The sequence below is a fragment of the Amphiprion ocellaris genome, chromosome 15 (genome assembly GCF_022539595.1).
Source record: "Amphiprion ocellaris isolate individual 3 ecotype Okinawa chromosome 15, ASM2253959v1, whole genome shotgun sequence".
Taxonomy (NCBI): domain Eukaryota; kingdom Metazoa; phylum Chordata; class Actinopteri; family Pomacentridae; genus Amphiprion; species Amphiprion ocellaris.
In genome coordinates, this window is record NC_072780.1 from 20236668 (window position 1) to 20260475 (window position 23808).

General features: G+C 38.0%; 1 protein-coding gene across 1 annotated transcript; it reads right to left on the reverse strand.

Moving 5' to 3' along the window:
* Positions 1 to 7956: 7956 nt before the first annotated feature.
* On the reverse strand, positions 7957 to 23590 carry adck5 (aarF domain containing kinase 5). The gene is made up of 15 exons (XM_023263757.3): positions 23442 to 23590; positions 20320 to 20411; positions 20078 to 20227; positions 16610 to 16685; positions 14307 to 14507; positions 14085 to 14225; positions 12422 to 12535; positions 12197 to 12328; positions 12021 to 12104; positions 11840 to 11921; positions 10218 to 10296; positions 10045 to 10136; positions 9580 to 9832; positions 8416 to 8532; positions 7957 to 8327 (listed from the first exon to the last, which is right to left on the reverse strand). The coding sequence occupies exons 1-15, from the start codon at positions 23463 to 23465 to the stop codon at positions 8225 to 8227; spliced, it is 1740 nt and encodes a 579-aa protein (XP_023119525.1). The 5' UTR covers positions 23466 to 23590; the 3' UTR covers positions 7957 to 8224.
* Between the last annotated feature and the right edge of the window lie 218 nt (positions 23591 to 23808).

The following is a 23808-nucleotide window of genomic DNA, read 5'->3' on the forward strand; positions in this document are numbered from 1 at the left end:
TGAATGGGGAAATCTGGCTAATTTTTCCATCTAGTAGATACTGATTTGAAACTTCCCCAGCTGATTATTAATTTTTTGGCCTTATTAGACAGGTTAGGGCAAAGACCTGCAGCGAAGGGCCGTGAGCTGGAATGGAACCCAGGCCACGGCGTCAGGGACACTGTTCCCTCTAAGCTGCGCGTGTGCGCAATTGCACACTGCTGACACGGTCTCCGTGCACAGAAAATCTGCGCTGCGCACAAAAAAAAAAAATCCAACCTAAATTGTAAATAAACACGTAACCATTCATTCATTCATTCATTCATTCATTCATTCATTCAACAAACATCATAGTATAGCATTTCGCTCTAAAAACGTCACAGTATAGCCTTTAGTCCACAGCTGTCAGTAGGTGAGGAGCAACACAAAAACAGTCCAAATGCTGGTTTCCAGAGGGTTAGATGAGAATTTATTTGTTTGTAAGTAAGTTTACAACAACACAACATGTGAAGGAGTTAAAAACAAATGGGTGTTAGTAAAATAAAAATAAATAAACAGAACTAAAAGTGAACTTCATGTTGACATTGATGGGCATTCTAACCAGGAACAAAGTAAAAGATAATCAATACGAAAAAAAACTCTTCCTGTTCACCTCTTAAAACCCAAAAACACACCACAGTAGCACCCTAAACTAAACTACCAATGGGTTTCCTGTTTTCCTTTCTGAACAATTCAAAGGTCCCTCTCTATCTCCCGACACATCCACCAACCACTGGAACACATCTCCAAAGTTCTGCTGGGCCAGCTCAGCTTCCCCTCAGAAGAAGTTCCACCAGATGAAGGAGCCTTTTGAGAGGCAGCTGGCATCGTGATTGACTGTACTTTGGTCTGTTCCAATCCAGCTTCAGCTCCAGAGACGGCAGGCGGGACGAGTCAACGGAGGCCTGGTGGATGAAGGCATGCAGCTGAGTACAATCCAGAAAACAACAGAGGAGGAGTGCAGGGCCAGAACAAACAGAGTAGCATCATATGTCTCTTAGAAAACATCATAGTATAGCCTTTGGTATGAAAAAACGCCATCATATACATCGTATATTGTACAAATAACAAGTCAAAGGAAAGAGACATACATTGTAGAATCGTCATAATTGTGGGCTGACTGATTTACTGATCATCAGTATTTTATTTTTTACTGATTTACGGTAATAAATACATTTAAAAATGGCGCCACTTTGGCTCTAAACCTTTATCTACCTGTGGTCGCTCTGTCTTCTGGAGTGATTTGATTGGTTATACGTCACGAATAAAACTCCTTCAACTTAACATCTGTAAACAAAACAAAAACGTATCAACAAAGTTTTCTGTTAGAGTTTGTGTTCTTCTAAGTTTAAGTCCCAAGATTTTAAATACTTTCATTTACTGCAAATGAATATCTACTCCAAATGTCTCACTAATAATCATTATCAGCCTTAAAAACCCACAAAACACCCCTCTATACTCGACAAAACTTAGTACAGTCCGGTTCCCCCTTCTATAAATCTGCTTGGAATCTTCCACTTCCTGTTTGTCAAAGTGGCCTTCTACCTGGACAGGCTTTGTTGGAGCTCATGCAGCAAACATTTTGGGTAACTGCACTTTAATATGGATGGATGACACTGAATTAGAGTCTGTTTTAATGAGACTGAGTTAAGATGTGTAGCTCTGTCATTAAATAGGAAATTATTTCTCAGAATTCACAGAGAAAAGTCTGAAATGTTTGCTAGGTTTGCGTCCCACATGTTCTTTGGCTCAGCTAAAGCTGACTCTCTCCAACTTCTGGATCTCTTGAGTTGCTTGTTGTTAAAATATCTTGCTAGAGGTGCTGAAGCTCAGAAAGTCTGAGATGTTTGTTCAAAATAAGCTCATTCTCAAGTCTTATCTGAACTGTCCTCTTTTGTTTTAACTTTCCCTAAACTTAAGAGTTAATGACAGAGCAGCACATCCAGACTCAGTCTCATTTATGTAGAGATTAAACTTCAGTGTCATTCATTGATGTTAAAGTGCAGTTTTTCAAATGTTTGTTGCACGTGCTCCCAACCAAACCAGTCCAGGTGGAAGACGAGGTGAAGAGAAAGCTCCAGAGGATGAATATCACACATTTACGTTGGAAATAAATGTCCTTTAATTAGACATTGTCATGCAAAAGTTGGATTTCCCTTTAATGATGTTCAAATCTTTGTTGAGTGTTTTGTTGATGTTGGTTTCTAAATGTTTTTTGACACTCGGCCCCAAAGATTAAAACCTTCTACGGCTCACAAGCTGCAACAATTCACACATTATCAACTATCTTTCTGACTAAACTAAGATAAAAAGTGAAAAACTGCCTGATTCCTGCATCATGAATGTAAATCTTTTTGGTTTTTATGACCGTAAACTGAATATATTTGGGCTTGACATTTTATAAAACAAAACAAGAAATGAATTACTGGAGAAAACAATCAGCAGATTAATGGACAAAGAAAATGTGTTTTCCATCATATATGGCTGAATTACTCCAACATTACAAGATACATACAATTTGAATTCAATTTTATTTATATAACGCCAATTACAGGTCAAATTGTCTCAAGATGCTTTATTTTTATATTTTTTTGTCATATTTAAAATATGAGAAAGTAAGAAATTTAAACCTATTGACTAATCCAATTTATTATTTCGTTTTTAAGAGACTAATTGACAATTAAAATAACTTTCTCCACTAAAACTAATAAACATGAGGTCAAATAGAAGGAACAGTTTTAAATACTGCAGTCCCACGACGACAAGAATAAAGATTCTCAACAAAAACTAAATCTGCTGGTGGATTCCATGAAAGTCCTAATAAAGGATAATAAAGTGTGATACTAAAGGTTTGTGGTGCTAAAAATGTCAAAGTAAAGATATCGAGTTGAACATCTGGATGGAGGTTGATAAAAGTTGACCTTTCATTTCTCTGGAGCCGACTCCATGGATTTTATGGATGGTGGTTAAAGACCTGCTCTTCTAGTCATCTTCCTTCTAGTCGCTGTAAAAAGTCAGTCCATCATGACTGACTTCAACACCTCTTCATGACAACTTGTTCTGCCTCCGACCTCGTGGTAACTCCAGAAACTCGGGAAAACCCATGGAGACTCGAAGAACTCGTGGAGACTCGAAGAACTCGTCGGGCGGGGGAAGGTGTGGTGGGCGGTGGAGGGAGGTGGGGGAGTAGAGGGGGGAGGCCGCCACCCACCTCCCCACCTACTCTCCGCCCTGACTCCACCCAGACTCCGCCTTGGCTCTGCCCATGTGGTCACTTCACGAACTACGATGTCAAAGGGACGACGAATTTATTTCTTTTCATCTGATCTGTAGCTCAGTGAGTTAAGGATTTGCCTATGGAGCTGCAGGTCGCTGGTTCAAGACCAGACACTTCTTAAATTTTCTCAAAATTCTGACAAAGACAAAGAAAGAAAAAGGCCGGTGGTGGGTCTCGAACCTGCGACCTTCCAGTTGGGAGTCTGTCTTCTTACTCCCTGAGCTACTTGCTCAGATACTAATTCTTCTTTTTTTTGCGCATTTATCATCTATTTTTTGTCGTTTTCGAGTTTTTTTTTAAACTCGTGTCTCGACTCGGCCATTTTTCTCAGGAGGTTGGACTTCAGCCTTTGTGCTGGAGGGTTGAACCCTCAGTTCCAAGACTTTCCAAAGCCTCCACACCTCCCGAGTCCTCAGGACCTGAGCTTTCACACAGTCTGAGGGCTGAAATTTTATAAGTCCCACAGTAGTTCTCTGTTAGTTTGAACCTTCAGACAGTCCAAGGACTGAAATCCTCTAAGTTCCTGAGTAGTTCTCTGTTAGTTTGAACCTTCAGACAGTCTGAGGACTGAAATCTTAAAAGTTTCTCAGTACTTCTCTGTTAGTTTGAACCTTCAGACAGTCTGAGGACTGAAATCTTAAAAATTCCTGAGTAGTTCTCTGTTAGTTTGAACTTTCTGGTTAACAGAAGCCTTAAAACTTGTGAGCATGAGTCTTGATTTCACATTTAGATCATCCATCTGAGTTCTTCTCAGATCTTCACCTGTGGGTTTTTTAGAAATCCTCAACAAACTTTGATTCTCTTCACTGAACAGTAAAATTTGTGGAGATCAGAAGGTAACATTAGTTTGATCGATGCCTTCAACTACTATTAGACTTTATCTGGAAATCAGTTTTCTGAAATGAGTTCTTAGTAAATCTGTCCACAATCAAACCAAGAACATAGAAAGAGGAAATGTTTGAAGAAACAACTTGATGTTTTCATTTCAGACTAGAAAACGCTCTAAGACCTTCATCTGTTTTTGCTCTTTTTGATCGTTTTATTGTCTCTTCTGTTTAATTTGATCTTCTAAAGTTTAACTGGTGCCCTTTCAAAGGTTTTATCTTTAGTTTGATTCTTCTTAAATGTTTAGTTTTGCTCTTTTCTCACCTTTTATTCTGTTCTAATATCTGATCTGATTTCGAAATGTTTTGTCTTTTTAATGTTTAATTGTTGTTTTTTGAAATGTTTTATCGTCTTGTTTGAAAAATTTCCTTTTCTTTCCCAATGTTTAATTTTTTGATTAAATCTTTAAGGTTTTTCTTTTTAAATGTTGTACCACCTTTTAATGTTTAATTTTCTTTTTTAATGCTTCATTGTATTTTCTGTTTAATTCCTATTTAAAGTTTTATTGTCTTTAAGATTTAATTTTCTAATTAAACATTTAATTTTTTAATTAAATGTTTTGACTTTTAAAGGTTTAATAATCTAATTAAATGTTTTGTATTTTTCTAAATGTGTAATATTCTTGTTTAATTGCATTTTTAAATGTTTAATTATCTAAAATATTTCATCTTTAATGTTTAATATTTTTGTTTAAAAAATTTTGTTTCATTTCATAATTACATGTTTTGTATCTTCCGTTTAATTATCTAATTAAATATTTTGTCTGTTTAATATCATTTAATTGTATTTAATGTTTAATTTTCTTTTTAAAAGTTTCATTAAATGTTTTTTCCTTTGATTTAATTGATTTTTTATTATAGTTTATTTCTTCAATCTTTTTTTTCTGTCAAGATTTTAACCCCAACCTTAAAAATGAAATAAATCCTTATATCACAACAAAAATACTTGTTGTCACAATCATGAGTTGGTCAGTTATTCAGTTTATCAATTCAGCTTTATTTGTTTAGCACCTTTCACACAGATGACAAAACTAAACAAGCAAAGAGAAAAAACTATGCTAAAACTATGATTAAAACTCAAGCCAAAAAAAATAAGATTTAACATCATAAAACGTGTCCAGGGGATGGAGGGAGTTTATTGAAGTCTTCTTGGGCTCACATGGTAAATCATTTAAAATATAAACTTGATATTCAGTCTAAGGAAACTGCAGACTGACAGAAGAACCAACAATATCTCCTGTTTTCTCCTTTAATGAGTCGACTCTTCTTGTGCTTTCAGACCAAAGAACTACAGACTCTTCACAACCTGCTCAAACTCTTGGTACAGGACCTCACCACACGAGTCAAGAAGGTTTCTGTCTCATTTCTACTCTGAAGCTCACCTTCTCCTGCTCAAACTGCTGACAAATGTTTCTGCTGCTCTAAAGTCTGGTCTCCAGAACTTCCTAAAAACTCTCAAAGTCTCTTCTGCTGCAGGTTGCTTTGTAGAACTATTGCAGAAAACCTCACTAAACCACATGGAGGGGCCTCAAGATAGTCGTCCAAATGAAACCATACAAAAACCAAACTAGCACAACCCAAACGCTAAAGTCTCCTGCAGCCTACCAGAGAACCTCTGAGAACAGAGAATCAGGACAGGAACTCTTACCTTCTGGACAACCAACGTTGCTTCACAAACAAGAATACAGAATGTGTCTGACCAAAAACCCCTAAAGACTCACTACAGCCAAGATAAAGACACAACTCAGCTGTACCAAATCCACTAATCACTGCACACATTAGCACCATGTACTAACTGTGGCTAAAGAACCACATTTACCAAGACAGCTATCCAGTACAAAGCCCTAAAACACACCAAGAAACACATTAAAGACAATTTTACTGCTGGAAGCTGCAAGCCAATGCCTAAAGAACTAACTAAAGCAACAGAGCCAAACCCAGTTCAGTGGTGAAGACAGAGGAAATGTTTGTCTGCAGCTAAATAAAGCAGGAAGACACTGAGCTGCTCAGGTGTTCCTGATAACACCAAGCAGCCACCTGGACAGCCAATAGGAACACAGCTTAGTGGAAGTCCAGAGGGCTGGGTTAGTGAAGGAAATTTAAAGTTGAAGCAGAAAGTTAACAAAGAAAGTTGAAAACCACCTTCTGATCCCTGAAATCTCTGAGTTTTCACACAAAGAACACCTGAACATGTCAAACTGATTCCATAGTAGAACCATCATTGTAAAAACGTCATAGTATGGTGTGTTGCTCAAAAAACATTAGGACCCGGCTGTCAGGGGACAAACATGTAAGAAACATGAGAACAGAGAGAACCCAACCAGTAGGTCACAGTTTATCATCCCCCAGTCATCTCCTGAAGTCCATATGGTGAGAGACATCAGTGTCTGGTTGTTAATTTACCAGAGGATGCTTATAATCATGCTGATGTGGTCTGTACTCTACAGTATTTTAGTGACTCAATAAATGCCTAAGTTGTTTTATTTAAAATGCTTTTTAGTTTTTAATAAACATTAACAGCCTATATGTAATCAATAAATGGCCTTTGCCTATCTTAAGAAAAACTCACTCAGAACTCTGATATGTTAACAGTACTAAATAAATCAATAAATACATGCATACACACATAAATAAGTTAATACATTAACTGTGTTAAGATAAGATTTAGATTTTTAAAAAAGTTGTTTATGTTTTTACAGAATCCAGTATTGCTCACTGGTTGGTCATTACATTTTGTTAGTTTGATTTCACTGTTTAAAATGATGCCACCTCTTTTCAGACAGAACCTGTGATAATAAAACAATACAAAATTTTTAGGTCCGTGTTAATAAAGCACTTAAAGCTTTAAGTATGGCTAAATGCTTTTTTCAAAATTAAATATATCACTCCTTAGGTGGTAGTGGCCCCAAGTTCAGTAAAGTTGGAAAGATATTCACAGATTTGGACTTCCAGCATCAATAACTCATTAGATATAGGTTGTCAAAACATAAACGGTGCCTCTTTCCCATTGTTGCAAGGCAGACAATGTGCTACAAGCCCAGTTTTATCAAAAGTAGCTGTCTTTCAAGCTACAGGAATAACATTGGTGTCTATGGAGTGAACAGGGTCCGTCTGCAATTTGCAAAACCGCTGCAACAGTAAAGAGAGACAAATATTCAATAACTTCACTCTTATACATTGTAGTGTCACTAAAATCACTGCAGCCTTCAACTGGCTCCTGTTGTCAAAGTGTTTTAACAGAAATGTAAATGCTGTAATTTGATTATTTTAAAGAACCATGTAACTTGAATGGATGTGATGCTGGTGTGACCACAGTGCACACGTCTGATGTTGCTCACAGTGGTTCAAGGGACGCTCAGGGAGTTTGTGTGTTTGCTCACACTCAGGAAAAATTACAGGGAACATTGGTCAGGGACTATAGCTCCTGTTCATGGGTCGCCTGTTCAACAAGTTGAGATATCTGGGCAATGCCCCAGTTGATTATTTACACCAAGAGAAACATTTTTTGCATTACAAGTTTTCTGAAAATTGACATTTTATTATGCAAATGAGGCATCATCACATACAGTATGCACTAACTTGTGACAATTGTCCAGTAAACTAAGTATAGTCAGCTAAATGTGTATTTCTAATGTTTTCTTTCAACTCGTCTGAAAGAAAAGTTATGGAAACAAAACATCCCAGAATCTCTATATTCACCATTGCCGGAAAAAAAAAAAAGTTTTTTTGGCCTGTATTTTCTCAACAAAAAGCAATAATGAAGAATTCCTGAAAGGCTGGAGGTAGAATACTTTATTACCATGTTAAATAATTTAAATCATTTGGCTGTTATGTTCTGGTGTCCGGAAGTCTGCTCTGCCTTCCAGTCCTGTAGTTGAGGACACTGTCGCTCATCCTGATACTGAACATGATTTGGTGAGGGAACATGATTTGGTGAGGGAACATTGCACACAGAAGCAGCACCATTAACCAGCGGCACTGAAAGGCTCCTTGCTGTTGAGCTACATTCACTTGTCCTTCTTCTCTGTAGTGTGACATGTGATCACTATGTCAGGTAGTTGTACACGTCGGCATCTACAGATGTGAGACCCACATACTCCAGCAGCCTCAGGAACGCACGCGTCAGACTCATCATTGCCATCTCTGATCTGTAGAAAAGAGTTGGATCATCAGTATTAGATGGTTCTGATCACGAAGAAAGAATATATTACAGAAATGCACTAAATGAATGCTCACCTCAAAGCCACTTCAAACTTGAGGCTCTCCCATGTTGTCCTCCCCCAGCGGAAGACCCACAGCCTGGGCAGTATTCCTGTCTTCTCTGCCTGGATCTTCCCCCAGCCTCGCACCGCACTTCAATGAATAAATGAATGCACGGGTCATGTGCTTGACACTAATATTCAAACATACTTGTTGACATTCACCATACTCTAACTGATCCCACAGTGCAAACATAGCAGGAATGGTTTGTATGGCAGCCAATGCAACTGGTTCTCTAATTGATTATGTGACTGCTGACAAAGGCAGCAGCATGAATTCTGAAGTGTTTCAGTCAATCTGCTCATATTCAGCCAAATGCTTCAGAACTCATTGGATGGTGCTTCACGGTGCAGATGGACAATGACCTGAAGCATACTAAGAAAGCAACCAATGAGTTTTTAAGGCAAAGAAGTGGAATGTTGTGCAACGACCAAGTCAGTCACCTGACCTGAATCCACTGAGCATGCATTTTACTTGCTGAAGACAGAACACAAGGGAAAATGCCCCAAGAACAAGCAGGAAGTGAAGACACCAGCAGTAGAGGCCTGGCAGAGCATCACCAGGGACCAAACCCAGCGTTTGGTGATCTCTGTGGGTTCCAGACTTCAGTCTGTAATTGACTGCAAATGATTTGCAACCAAATGTTACAAGTGACAATTTGATTTTTGATTATGTCAGTTTGTTCAATTACTTTTGGTCCCTTAAAAAGGTAGAAGGCACAAACAAAATGTGTTGTAACTCCTACACTGTCCACCTGATTTGGGTGTAACTATCCTCATAATATAGCTGAAAGTCTGCACTTAAAGCACATTATGATTGTTTCATTTCAAATCCATTGTGGTGGTGTACAGAGCTGAACACTGTGTCACTGTCCAAATATTTAGGGACCTGACTATAGATGCAACATTCAGATTAAACTTTTGCTTCCAGTTTTTCCAGCTGAATATCCACATCTAATCCAGACCACACTCTGAACAATGAGTTTTAGATGCTAATTCTGTTCAAGTTGTACTAGCTTTATGATTTAGGCCCTTGAAATTTGTAGTGTGATCATGTTGTGCTATGGGAGGGCTGACTTGCCCATACCCTGTATCCCTCTCAGCACATGGTGACCATGGCAACAGCAGTGGCTGCACTAACCTCTTGGCCATGACAAAGTAGCGGTCCACCGGTGCTCCCAGTGTGATGTTGATGCTCCGCACCGTATTGATGTTCCTGAAGACCAGCAGCATGGGCCGTGGCATTGCTTTTAGCACCTGCATGATGCTTTCAAATCGGTGGATGGCCATTTGGCGCATGTAGGCCGTCTCCTCTTTGCTCAGGATGTTGGACAGGCCAAAGCTGCGCATGTTGATTGGTCGCTGCAGCAGCATCTCGCAGAAGAGGAAATACTCTGCACAGCAAATCAGAAAAGAAATGTAAGTAGTGCAATCTTGCACAGCAGCAAAGGCAAATAGGCATTGTGTAGTTTTTGCAAAACTTTTCTTCAATCACTATAACTGGAGGGCAACAATATTCTCATATTGAATTTAACATCAACATAAATTTCTTACACATCACATTTATTGTCCTGCTACATTTAAGAATAATGTTATGCTTCCTCACCTTTGACTCCGAGTGCATTGGAATGGTTCTTCATTTCCTGCTCATCTCTCAGCACAACAGACCTCCACAGTTTACAGAGGGACTCTCTATCCCTGAGGTCAGAGGTCACAGTCAGAACTGATAGTAAATATTCTCACAGTATTTATTACTACAGCGTCTCATGCAGCTCTTACTGTTCACTGAGGTATTCGTACAAGCCATGGTCCAAAAGCACCAACTCAGCCTTGTTGTCGGGACCCCGTCTCACCAGAACTGGGAACACAGAACACGTGAATGAGAACTGCAACAGTCAATCTCATAGCAGACCTCAGATCTATAAATATCTAGCATCAAACACCACGACTGTAGACTAAAAATGAGCAGCCAGATCTTGACAACACAAAAAGTTCTCTTGAACTGTGTTGCACTTCTTTAAAGAATTTTTAAAACCCTTTTCGAACACACTGGTGGTTTTCATACACAATACACAACATTGTGTTTTTATCAGTTTTTAAAATTCTGATGATTTGAAGACTTCCATTTTGCTGCCATGTGAAGCACTTAGTAGTAATTATGATGATGATGATCTTCTGAGTTTAAAAAAATATTTACTTTCAAACATACACAAAACAAAAATTTTTGATCAAGATCCCTTAAATGTAGGTATTAGATTATGTTTCCTCTTCTGCAACATGTACTGAGTGGCAACGTTTACAGAAGTAGTAAATGAAATGAGCAGTCAGCGCAGTGCTCCTTGGTTGCTCAAGCACACCAGCTCTCCTATGACTCTGTTCAAACACTGGAAAACAACTCGAGACTACACTATGGCAAGTTGTAATATTGTAGTAATAAATATACAGTAAGTCCCAGCCTCCAAAGAAACAGAATCGGTTTCAAAACAATACAAAATTGATTTCAAATTTGATTTAGTCATATTTCCAGAAGATCTAAAATAAGAAAAGCCCTCAGAGCGCAGTACTCCACCAGTGCTGCTCAGTCGCATCATTTGCGATGGATGAAATCTTGAAAAAACTGCCGGCAGAAATCGCGGCAACATAGAATGTGGCATTTCATATAGATGTAATGACAAACAAAATGACCTTGTGCTGAGCACAGGTGTGTGCTATGCATGTGTATGTTATGTGCGGATACAGAATCGCGTGACCTAAATATGTAGCAGGCGGCGGGAATTGATGGGACTCGGAAACACCCCCACAATTTAATCAATTGTTCCTTGTATCATTTTCGACGGATAAGTCCAGGTAAGTCCAGATGAGTCCGCAGCTGTTGATTTGTAGTAGGATCGCAATCGTGGTAGTGTTCATATGTTGTCATAGTTACTGTGCCGCTATCTCGCAATGATACAGAAATCTTTAACAAATCCATCGATCCAGACTATGGATCCAAAATCAATTGGTCTTTGTGTCATTTCTGACCTTCCCTGAAAATATCATCCAAATCCGTTAATCCGTTTTTGAGTAATGTTGCTAACAGACAGACAGACAGACGAATGGACAGAGAAACGTATACCGATCGTCACATAACTCTGCTGCATTCCTTGGCAGAGTAATTAATTTGTTTGTCACAAATTCATGAAACAGCCAAAACGCTGGATTATTTTTGTGACAAAGACACACAAGTCATTCCATCACAGAAAATGAAGAGCTGTAGGAGTCATTAAAAGCTCAAGACTGCCATGATACACACGGCCTCAACACATCCAAGTAAACTTTTGTTCACAACTGCACATGTAATTGATGCGCAATGTGATGAAGAACATTCTTATTCATGAGCACGTGTACACTTATGTACCCACCATTTCCAGGATGAGGGTCAGCATGGATAAAACCAGTGTAGAATATTTGCTCGGCAAATGTTCTGATCAGTTTATCTGCAACCTGAAAACAAACAAGTATTTGATTTGGTATTTCAGTGGCAGTTTTATGACGATGCTTTATTCCAAGTACCCTTCTGTTCCACGGCATACATCAACTCACATCTTTCAAATTTAATCTTTGTTGTTTAATTTCTTCCACGTTGTTGATTTTACAGCCGCTGCAAAACTCTGCTGTCAGCACTCTCTTTGAACGGAGAGAAAAAAATAAGACACGTACGAATAAAGGAGGACAATATTAAAATGCAGTTGTTTTTGTACTTCAGCTAACAACCTCACCTTGCTTGTTTGCTCCCAGAAGACTTTGGGCACAACAACAAATTTAAAATGTTTTAGCTCCTCAGCGCATCTCTCCGAATTCCTGCCTTCATTCTCAAAATCCAGCTCTTGAGCTAGTGTACCCTTCAAGTCCTACAGAAATGAGAATAACAGCTTTATGAGAAAAAAATGCTTTCTCTTGGACATGCAGAGTAAAACAACTAAGTAATACGACCATTTCCTGACCTTTAGGACCCATCGGAATCCAAATGTAGGGTGCATAAACTTAATTATGTCCAGCAGGATCTCCAGCGTTCTGATATCACCATCAAAACGATCCCTGAGATCAATGTACTGCACCTGTGGGGACCACAATTTGACTTTTTAAAGAATTATTATAAACATTGCGGACTGTGCACACCCCAAAATGACTACTTGGAGCCATGTAGAAATGTCCTTATTATTGAAAGAAAAGCATTTTTTTAAAAAAATTAAGATAACATTCAATTAATCAGAAATACATTCTAGACATTGTTAATGTGGTAAATGACTATTCTAGCTGGAAACAGCTGATTTTTAATGGAATATCTCCATAGGGGTACAGAGGAACATTTCCAGCAACCATCACACTGCAAAAACTCAAACTCTTACCAAGTCTATTTCTCTTATTTCTAGTCAAAATGTCTCATCCCACTTGATTTAAGATAAATTCCCTTAACAAGTGACATTTCAGCAAAATGGAGGGACTTGTTTTAAGACGATGCATCTTAAATATCTTAAGTCAAACAATCTTGAAATTATCTTGTGTTGAGTTGAATTTTACAAGAAAACGACCTGTTTTAAAGTTTGAAAATGTGGAGAAAAAAAAATCGCAGTGACACTTCTGATGTCCACATTTTCAACTTTTTTGGGAAACTTTTGAACATTTTTTGGTGGAAAAAAAATGTTAAAAATTTTTCTTAAGAACATTCACATAGAAATTCGCTGGATTTTGGTTGATTTTTATGTGAATGTTCTTAAAGAAAACTCTACAAGTTTTACTGATTTATATGTAATCACTTTAGATATTTTTAGGATTTTTTTGGAAGATTTTTCCTCATTTTTGGAAAATATTTACAAGAATTTTCTTGCCAAATTTGGGGGATTTTTTTTTTTTTTTTTAAATAAAACTTTTAAGGGAAACGTTTAAGGGATTATTGGAATTCTCTTCCTGAAGGTTTTGCAAATTTTCAGAAATTTGGGGAATTTTTTTGCTGATTTTTTGGATTTTTTTCAGACAACGAAACAATATTTTTTGGTCCCCTTAAACGAAGACAACAGGAGGGTTAATACATTTCAAATTAGGAGGTTACGTGAAAGCAAAAATCTATTTTTGAGTGAAAAACCGGTATTTATTTATTTTTTTTTAAGCATATCTGGCTTATTTTAAGACACCTAAGCTTGACAATCCTGGTAAAATATAGCCTAAAATAAGTTTTCCCAGCTAATTTTGAGATCTCAAGATTCTAAATATATCTTATTTCAAGCAATCTTACCAAGCCATTTTTCACTTGTTCTATTGGCAGATTTTTTTCACTTATTTCAAGGTACAAGTTCCTTGAAATAAGCTTTTTTTTCCTTGTTTTGAGAGGGGCATTTTTTTCTAGTGCACTCCTGTGTTCTAATGCTATCTTGTGTTAGCTAATGGTGTTGAAAGGCTAATTGATGGTTAGAAAACCCTTGTCCAGTTATGTTAGCACATGAATAAAAGTGTGAGTTTTCATGGAGAACATGAAATCGCCTGGGTGACCCCAAACTTTTGAACGGTAGTGTATGGAATTCCACTCTACTGAAAGGTTGGTAATGCTAAAGCAAGAAAACAGAAAAAAGTAGACAAAATGTTGACTTTGGTCTCAGAATCGGTGCTTACCTTCACAGCAACAGGAGTCCCGTCAAACAGTTCTGCCTTATGTACCTGAGCCAGGCTGGCAGCAGCTATTGGTTCATAGTCGAACGTTTTAAAAAGCTGCTCTGGAGATTTGTCGAAGTCTTCTTCAAAGAGAGCATCCACCTGTTACAGACAAACAGTCCTGAGAAATTTGGTTGTCCTCTTCTGCTGAGCCGTGTGCTTTGTTTGCGCTGCAGTTCTCACCTCTTTGTACCTCCTGTTCAAGGCCTTGTCTTCCAGTATTTGCAGGGTGCGGATGTACTCGGGGGGCAGCAGGTGGTTGAAGGAACACAGACCTTGGCCGAGTTTGATGTATATTCCGCCGTTCCTTATAGCTCCCTCCACCATGCACTCTGCTGCCCTCTGGTGGCAGGCTGACATCTCAGTCACGTAGGATGGGCTGCTCTGGTAGGGGAGGACAGAGGTAAGACATGATTGTCCAAACAGTACAAACACCTACAGTAACTCAACAGGAAAGCTAATCTTCTTTGTTCTTTGTTGTAACTCAATAGATAGCTCAAATATGAAACTGTGACTAAATGTGGAGCTTATTTAAACCCTTAGATATACGAGTGATTGGACCCTACACTCGTTTTGTTTGAGTCAAAATTGACTAAGAATCACTGTGTCTTTTATACCATTTTTGACATTTTACTTAAGAATAATAATTTTGTACTATTGTTTGGATTATATTTTAGACCACACAAGAATGATTTCATGTTTGATATATGTTTATTTTTCATTTTATAACAGATTTTGATAATTGAAAAAGAAGAATATTACACAGAACAGCAATGGAAGAATGTCAGCATCCATTTTGTTGACATTTTTCCACTCTCTTCCTCCAGCTGTTGCTACTCTCCATCCCTCCAAGTTTGTGCATCACCTCTTGTATGATATTATCAGTGATAAAGAGCTTGGGGGTAAATAATACAAATATTACAATTTCTTTAAAGTATATAAGGTAACTTAAAAATTTAAATAGAATATCAAAAATGTGTTTTTGACAAATAGCTGGAATATGAAATGATGAAAACTTTTAATTACAAAGATAAGAAAAACGACCTTACTGGGTCATTTTTGACCCACTTATGTATCTAAGGGTTAACTCATGGATATGTTCAGGCATTTTACAGGCTCAATAAACTAATAACTGTATTGACAAGCCTGAAAATCCTCACTTGCACTTCTCTCATGTTTTGAAAATCCTGAACGAAGTAAAAAATCTAGATTTGCCCACCTTGGATGTTTTAACAGAGTTTTTACTACATCACATCAACCAGTGGTTGTAAAATCGCTGGTTGGTTGGTTCATACAAACATGAAGGTGAGATAAGAAGGTGGATATTGTTGAGCCGGAGAAGCCACACTTATGGTTGAACACTCTGAATCCCAAGCCAGGTTTTTGGGTAACACCTGTTTCCAAGTGCCCCCAACTGTTAGCAATGCTAGAGCAAAGGTTGTCTCCACAATCTGTAGATATTTCACTAACACTTCCACAGCCTGTACAAACCTAAGCCTTCTTTTCCCCAATACTCTGCACATCAACTCTGTTCTGGGTGTTCTATTTGTGAGTCATGCTGAAATGATTTTCTTGATCAAGTATGCTTTGTTCTATTCTCAATATCTCTGATTTGTTTCCATACATATGTAAACATTGTTTCCATACATATGTAAACACAGCCTGCAGTTCAGCCTAATAGTCCCAATTGAGTTTTGGTTTTTTTTTTTTTAATGTCACATGTCACATAATAAGCGTATTACTAGTTCAAGGACGATCATGAAGTTGAAAATTATTCTGTTTTCACAGTTTCTGGCTCAAATAAATAGTGTAGTTTTTTACAGTTTTGCAAAGACAACATGCCTTTCAAACCTTCCAGCAGGTGGAAAATAACTAAAAACACAACTAAACATTATTGCCAAAATACCTAAGTCACACAATGGTTTACCAAATTGAAAAAGACATTTTAGTGTTTGTTACAAAAATACACTACCGTTGAAAGGTTTGGGGTCACCCAGGCAATTTCATGTTTTCCATGAAAACTCACTTTATTCATGTGCTAACATAATTGCACAAGGGTTTTCTAATCATCAATTAGCCTTTCAACACCATTAGCTAACACAATGTAGCATTAGAACACAGGAGTGATGGTTGCTGGAAATGTTCCTCTGTACCTCTATGTAGATATTCCATTAAAAATCAGCTGTTTCCAGCTAGAATAGTCATTTACCACATTAACAATGTCTAGACTGTATTTCTGATTCATTTAATGTTATCTTCATTGAAAAATTGCTTTTCTTTCAAAAATAAGGACATTTCTAAGTGACCCCAAACTTTTGAACGGTAGTGTACGTTTAATCAAAATGCCACATTCACTTAATTTAAGTCATTCTGAAGTGCCCATGAACAAGGATGAGTTGTGTCAAAATCAGGCCAGCTGTCACATTCAGGAGTGTGACAGCAATGGCCAAATCTACCTTGACCCAGTCTGACTACATGGAACTTACCTCATCGACTCCACGAAGAGCCACATTGGTTGTCCACCAGTAATCCACAGAGATAAAGATTCCCACAGAGACAGATCTGAGGACACACATATAAGATGCTCACTGGTATGTCTGAAGGTTTTAAAGGCTTGGTTAACATGTAAAAAGGGATTAGCGCAGTCACTAGCAAGAGATATGAATGATTCATAGCATTATCAGTATGTTTTCTAGGAAATGGGGGTCACATCAAAAGTGTTTTTCTGAAATAATTCCCAGAAATGTATGCATTTAGCTATTTTCTCCTGTACAGCTGATTATTCTGTAAGTGCATACTTCTTTTATTCCTGTTTCTCCTGCGTATTAGTTATTTAGTTCGTGAATGTTACCTGTACTTTCGTTTTGGAACAGGTTTTATCACAGGACAAAACAGCTCTTTATACTGAGGTATTGACAGAGGGAATCAAAGTGACATTTTTGGCTAAGAGAAATCAAGCAGTTTAAACAAAAAGAATGCCTCAATCATCCAGGAAAAAGTCAGATTATGAAAATGCAATAACACTCTGTATTCCTACACACTGAATTACCTTGTCTGTTTTGTTTTTGCCTTTACTTTCAACCCAAATATATTCTGACACCACCAACACTTCTATTTACTATAAACTGGTGTCCTCTTGTTCAGACATTGCAACAAAACTTTAACATGTGAGGAAATAAAAATGCCCATAAATACGTTTAAAAATGAAAAACTCTTTTAAAAGGGGAGTGTTTCCAGCTAAAATGATGATAAAACAACCAGCCACTCCTTGTCAAATTCAGTGAAAATCCCCTCATGGTCAACTAGCTGTCTGTTCTGTGCGTTTGCTGACAAAGAGCTGTTGTTTCTACACAGCCCGGCTCTATATATGGGTAATGTGACGGCCACAGGTGATTGTGTGCCGTCTTGTTTCTGGGGAGGATTTCCTTTGGGCCTTCGTATAGGGAGATGGTGTGTGTAGGTCCAGCTGTGCTAATGAGTCTGGAGTTGAGGACCTGCACTCCAGCCGTTGTTCTCCCCATCTCCCGACCTGCCTGATTGAGCCACCACCCAGTTCCCTCCACCTTCAGCCAACCAGTCGCAGCCATCATCACACCTGGAGAGGATATATCCTGCAACCAAACTCTCAGTCGAGGCGGCTGGGCTTAGGTGTGACCAGTTCATCCGGGTGCCGCTTTGTTTTGTGTGTTCTGCAGATTCCATAGCCACTGAGTGGTGGCTACCCGGAAGTCAAGCTTCTGGTAGCAGCTGCTAATTTGGTGAGAGGTTCTCAAGTCTTGGTGAAGACTGTGACCTCTGTTAGCAGCTGACTAACTGGAAAGGGAACAGTGAGAAGGAGGGGACGGCAAATTTGGGACATGCTGACGAAACATGCAAAATAGCTTAAAAAAAACCCACACACACACACTTTCTCCAGAATCTCAAATTCCACTTTTAACTGTAATATAATACATAACATTTACCCTGATCTAGTGAATGTCACTTATATCCATTGCAGTTGTTGCTGCAAAAGCTACAAAGTGTTACATTAAATTTGCAGATGCCTGGCATAAGGTTTTCATGAGATATTCATCAGTATAAGAACCATCTCAGCTCTTTGTGAACACAACAAATGTCCACACCACAACTAGCACAACAAACACTCTGATCATTGGATATCTTCCTGACCTTGAAATTTTCTTTTACCATGAAAAAAACAAACAAAAAAAAAAATCTGTATGAATTTATCTGTGATTGACTGATTTCTTTTTTTGTGTGTCATGCACACAAGCGTGCCCAACCCTCATGGGTTTTGAAGATGCCAATACACAAGCATTGCAGCAATACATCCAAATCACACATTATTCTGTTGCTCAGTTCTCAAATAAAATATGTGGTCTTTTATTCCAGGCCTGGCAAAGAAATTCTGCCATGAAAAATGTTCCACTTCTAAAACATAACTCAAGTTTTTCATGGCCATCCAACCAGAAGAAATCAAAAACAACAGAGGACATCTGACTGAAAGGTACCTCCCTGATATCTTCGTATATATGACAATAAACATAAAATGAACCTCATTCTCAACTTCACGTAAACTAAACAGCAAACAAAGTCTGTCCTTCTCTGGAGTAGCATCAAACCTCCCAGTCTCTAAAGCTAATGGCCAACAGTCCTGAGCGTAACTGAATGAATGTGAGGGATTCTCCTGTTGTCCACAACTACTGTATGAAAAGTTTCCCTTTCAGCTCAGTAAATCCCAGCAGACTGAAAGCAACAGGACACTTATGTTTTCAAATCTACAGCCTCTGATTCTAGAGGGGCCACCGTGTTTACCTTCATTCAGTCAAGGACAAATGACCACTCGTGTTACTTTTGAAATGCTAATTTTAAAACGGTGTCACAATTTAAACTGAGGGATGCAGTAGAATGCACTCATATAACCTACTTTACTGAACTATTTATATTTGCTTCGATTAATATTGTACTAAACATTGTACTGTACAAAAGAAAAAAGAAAAACCCCACATCCTCCACCTATGGCCCCATCCAAACAGCAACATTTATTTGTTGAGCTACATCTGTATGACTCACAGCCATGAGACCATTCATGTCACGAGACGAGAGTGTAAATATTAATCATCACACCCTCTGCTTTTTGTTGGCCTTCAGTCAGCCCTTTTACACTTCTTCTGCTGTGCACCCATGAGCGAAAACAGCAGTGTGCAGAGCATGTTGTACTTGTCTTTGTGTGTGTCTAAAATCAGTGCCACAGAATTTTGATTAAGTTAATGTCTAAACACTTTAACATGTGTACGTTCTTTACACAGGACATTTTGCATATTATATTTTTTTAATTTACTATACATTTTTGCTTATTTATCTGTATTTATGGTGGTGGGAACTGTACTCTTTCTGCTGTAGCAACCAAATTAATAAAGTTTTTCTATTCGATTATTCTAAACGCCGCAAGCGTATATTGATGAAGAAAACAGCACACCTTTTGCTAGAGATACCTTCTAGTGTCACTCTTTCATTCCATTGCTCACTGTTAGCCACAATTCTTTAGTCTTTTGTTACTATATGCCAGACTCCCTCTTACCTTCTGTTGTCGCACCTTTGCTATTTGCACCTGTCTGCCAGACCTCTTGATTCAATTACCTTTTGTTCTTTGTTGTCTTACCTCCTGTTTCTGATTAGCAACCATATGAAAATTAACCACTATTCACCCTTATCTTTATATACTCTACAAATGTTCTGGGTTGGCTTACCTTTACAGATTCACGCTCTATGCTGGTAAGCCCACTGTATCCCAGAATACCAATAAACACCCCACTACAGAAAACTTCGAAGGACTAAGAGTGAAATTTCTTCAACGATATATATCCATGAGGAATGCTCTGAGAAACTGATCCTGAAATCAATGCTGTCAGTCCAGTTTTGACATGGCAGATCAGTAGACCAAGATGAAGACAAACCTGCAGAACCGGCCAAATCCTTCAATCACGATCCTCATCTTCCTCCTCTCTTTAGGGTTTGATAGAGCGTACTGGACACCCATTGCCGCAGGTACACCAACAGAGAGGCCAACCAGTGTCTTCCATAACAGCCCTCTGCGCTTACCTTCCCTGAAAGAAACGAAAATAGCTCCCTTCATCGAGGCAGCAGCTTCATCATGGGTAGAATCTGATGTGTGACAATGGCCTGGCCTGTTTGGTACCTGAGTGAACTGAAGGATCTGCTTGCTGGGACTGATAAGCCGGTCTTTGGATATCTTCGGAGCAGGGCCAGGTGACGCTGGCATAACCTTAACTAAAGAAAAGAAAAGCACTGCATGAGAATCAGAACAGTAATGACTCATCAGTTAGTCAGCAATTAAATTAATTGGTTACCATTTGGAAAATGGGTTGCGTAGTTTATTGGGCATAAAAACTCTACATTCTTTGATTCCACCTTCTAAGTGGGTCATTACATATCATTTCATCAAGTGGTCCCCACCTGACCCCCTCAGATTTTTCTAAATTTTTACATACTTATACATTATATATGATGGAAAAATCCAAAATTGCAAGGCTTAATTGTAAAGAGTTCCAAAGTTATGACCATTTGAAGTAGGTAGGGTATACCCTGAAATTGCGACCAAAATTAAGACTTGAAATTTTCGGCTATTTTCAGGCTTCTATAACTTCTGAACAAAAAGAGCTAGAGGTCTGAAATTTTCAGGATCATTTCATAGGAATCCATAGTCCTAAGAAATGTGAAAATATTTACTTAAAATTTATAATTGCATGTAACAGAGAATGACAAAGTTGAGATTTTATCCATCGCAAACTTCTAAAATGCTACTTTTGGCCACCTGTTACACAAAAACTTATCATCCTATTCATTAGAAATTTTATGTGCTGTATCTTGGCTACCTAGGGAATGGATCTCTGTAAAATAAAGGTCCTATGTTATGTTATGTATGAGATATGAACAGCTAAAAATCAAAAATATCTGTCCGACCTTCGGATTCAAAGGTCAATATCAGCATGTGGGATAGGTAGTATCACAAAATAAAAGACACCATGTGAAAGTACAGGCATTGCCCTAAATTTTGACACCAAGCACAACTTGCTTCTATAAATCCTTCTATGTTAAATGTTCAAATTAAATATGCATGTTTTCACCCCATATTTTAGATCAACTGTTGTTAGAGTGAGTGATCTTGTGTCTGAAGAAACTGTGGCAGATTTGTTGCAGCATGATCTGCATCCTGGCCAGTATGTTGCAGCTGTTTATGATCATTACTGGTACATGGGAAATGTTGTGGAAGTGTCAACTGAGCAGGCAGATGTGCTCCTCGACTTCATGAAACCAAAAGGCCCTGCCAGATCATTTTCTTGGCCCAAAAAGAAGGACCAGTGTTGGGTGCCAACAGACCATATCCTTACTCAAATTGCGGACTTGACGACAGCAACGGGTCGTCAGTATAAACTTAGCCAGGATGCAGAAAAGAAGGTTTCTGAACTGTTTAAAAAATTTCTGAAAAGACATAACTGAACCAACTTTGCAAACTATTCTTTGTAAGTGAATTTGTAAGTACTTAATAATATTGTCTTTACTCTGCAATACATACATTTGAACACTTGAAAATCACTAAATTTTCTGTTATATATGGCTAAAATGTGGGATGAAAACGTGCATATTTAATTTGAACATTTAACATAGAAGGATTTATAGAAACAAGTTGTGCTTGGTGTCAAAATTTAGGGCAATGCCTGTACTTTCACATGGTGTATTATATTTTGTGATACTACCTATCCCACATGCTGATATTGACCTTTGAATCTGAAGGTCGGACAGATATTTTTGATTTTTAGCTGTTTATATATCATACATAACATAACATAGGACCTTTATTTTACAGAGATCCATTCCCTAGGTAGCCAAGATACAGCACATAAAATTTCTAATGAATAGGATGATTAGTTTTTGTGTAACAGGTGGCCAAAAGTAGAATTTTAGAAGTTCGCGATGGATAAAATCGCAAATTTGTCATTCTCTGTAACATGCAATTATAATTTTTAAGTAAATATTTTCACATTTCTTAGGACTATGGATTCCTATGAAATGATCCTGAAAATTTCAGACCTCTAGCTCTTTTTGTTCAGAAGTTATAGAAGCCTGAAAATAGCCGAAAATTTCAAGTCTTAATTTTGGTCGCAATTTTAGGGTATACCCTACCTACTTCAAATGGTCATAACTTTGGAACTCTTTACAATTAAGCAAAAATTGCATTTGGATTTTTCCATCATATATAATGTTCTATAAGTATGTAGAAATTTAGAAAAAAGGTGTCAAGTGGGAAATTTTCTTAAAATCTGTTGATTTCATATGAAATGACCCAAGTGTGAATATTTTCTGGTCCCTTTTCTCCTCTACAACAGTAAACGAATTATTTCTGGGCTGTGGACAAAACAAGACATTTGACGATGTCATCTTGGGTTTTGGGAAACACTGACATTTCTCACCAATTTCGAAGTATTTTTAACCCAAAACTAATTTATAAGCCAAGAACATAATTAACAAATTTTATTGACTAAAAACAATCATTTGAAGCTAAAGACAAAATAAGAAATTATTTCATGCCATTTTTTCACTGCCTTGTATCTTTGCAATCCAAATGTTGCCTGACTGTTTACCAGACTACGGTGTAATGTGGATAGAATACTGCACTCTGTACAAGTGAACTGTTAACTCTGAGCAGCCCCTTATCAGTAAAGGTCTGCCTTATATTAAGTTTGATTTATAGGACATGCTCAGACAGTGTGTTTTGAGCAAAAACACAAGAGCGTGTATTGGGAAGTTTAAAAGGAGGAGCGTGGAGTCGAGATCAAGGTCAATAAAACCAACAGGGATACTTTCTTGTTTTTGTTTCCTGCTCGGACGTGAGGGTCAGTCTCTCCACTGCTGACAAACTGCTTTCCAGATAGCAGGGATGTCACGGACCTGAGCACTACAATATCAAACAAGCTGTGTGTCACTGCGACTCTGAGAAGCATGGGACTGCAGCCTATCACTTAAAACATATCTATCAATTAGGAGAACTAGTTAGCTGCCGAGTCCTGTTCGGAGTTGTCAGTCAAACCAAGTTAACCCACTAACATCTGCTGAATATCCCTGACACACAGCTTTGTAACCTTGACAATATACACACATACCTTCTTCTGAATGGTAAATAACACGACTGACAGGTCCAGTTGCTAACATGAGCAGCTAATTACAGTTAGCTATCAGCTAACTTTAGCCAACGCTACCATCGAACCGAGCAAAAATGATACAGAAATATGGTTTACTTACCACTCTGAAGGTCTCCCCGGTCATACTTCCCCGGTTAATAATACAGCTCTGTTCACTGCGATAAATTAATGTCCAAAAGCTCTTTCCTATTCAGCAAGCCGCCAACAATCTGCAGCGCCTCCTCAATCAATCGGTTACTACTAGCATGACTACTATTGGCTAGCCAAAGAGTAAGCAGGACAGAGCGAGATGGTGCACTCCCTTCTATTTCTGTTTTCGCTTCAAAGATGATCCTTCGGAAAAATAACCTTTGACAGCTTTACTTTCTTGGCAATCTATTTTCTCTACAATAGCAAGCCTGGATTGTAGCATCGAAACGATGTTAAATAATTAACAGTTCTCCATAGTTATTACATCAGTGTTCTTA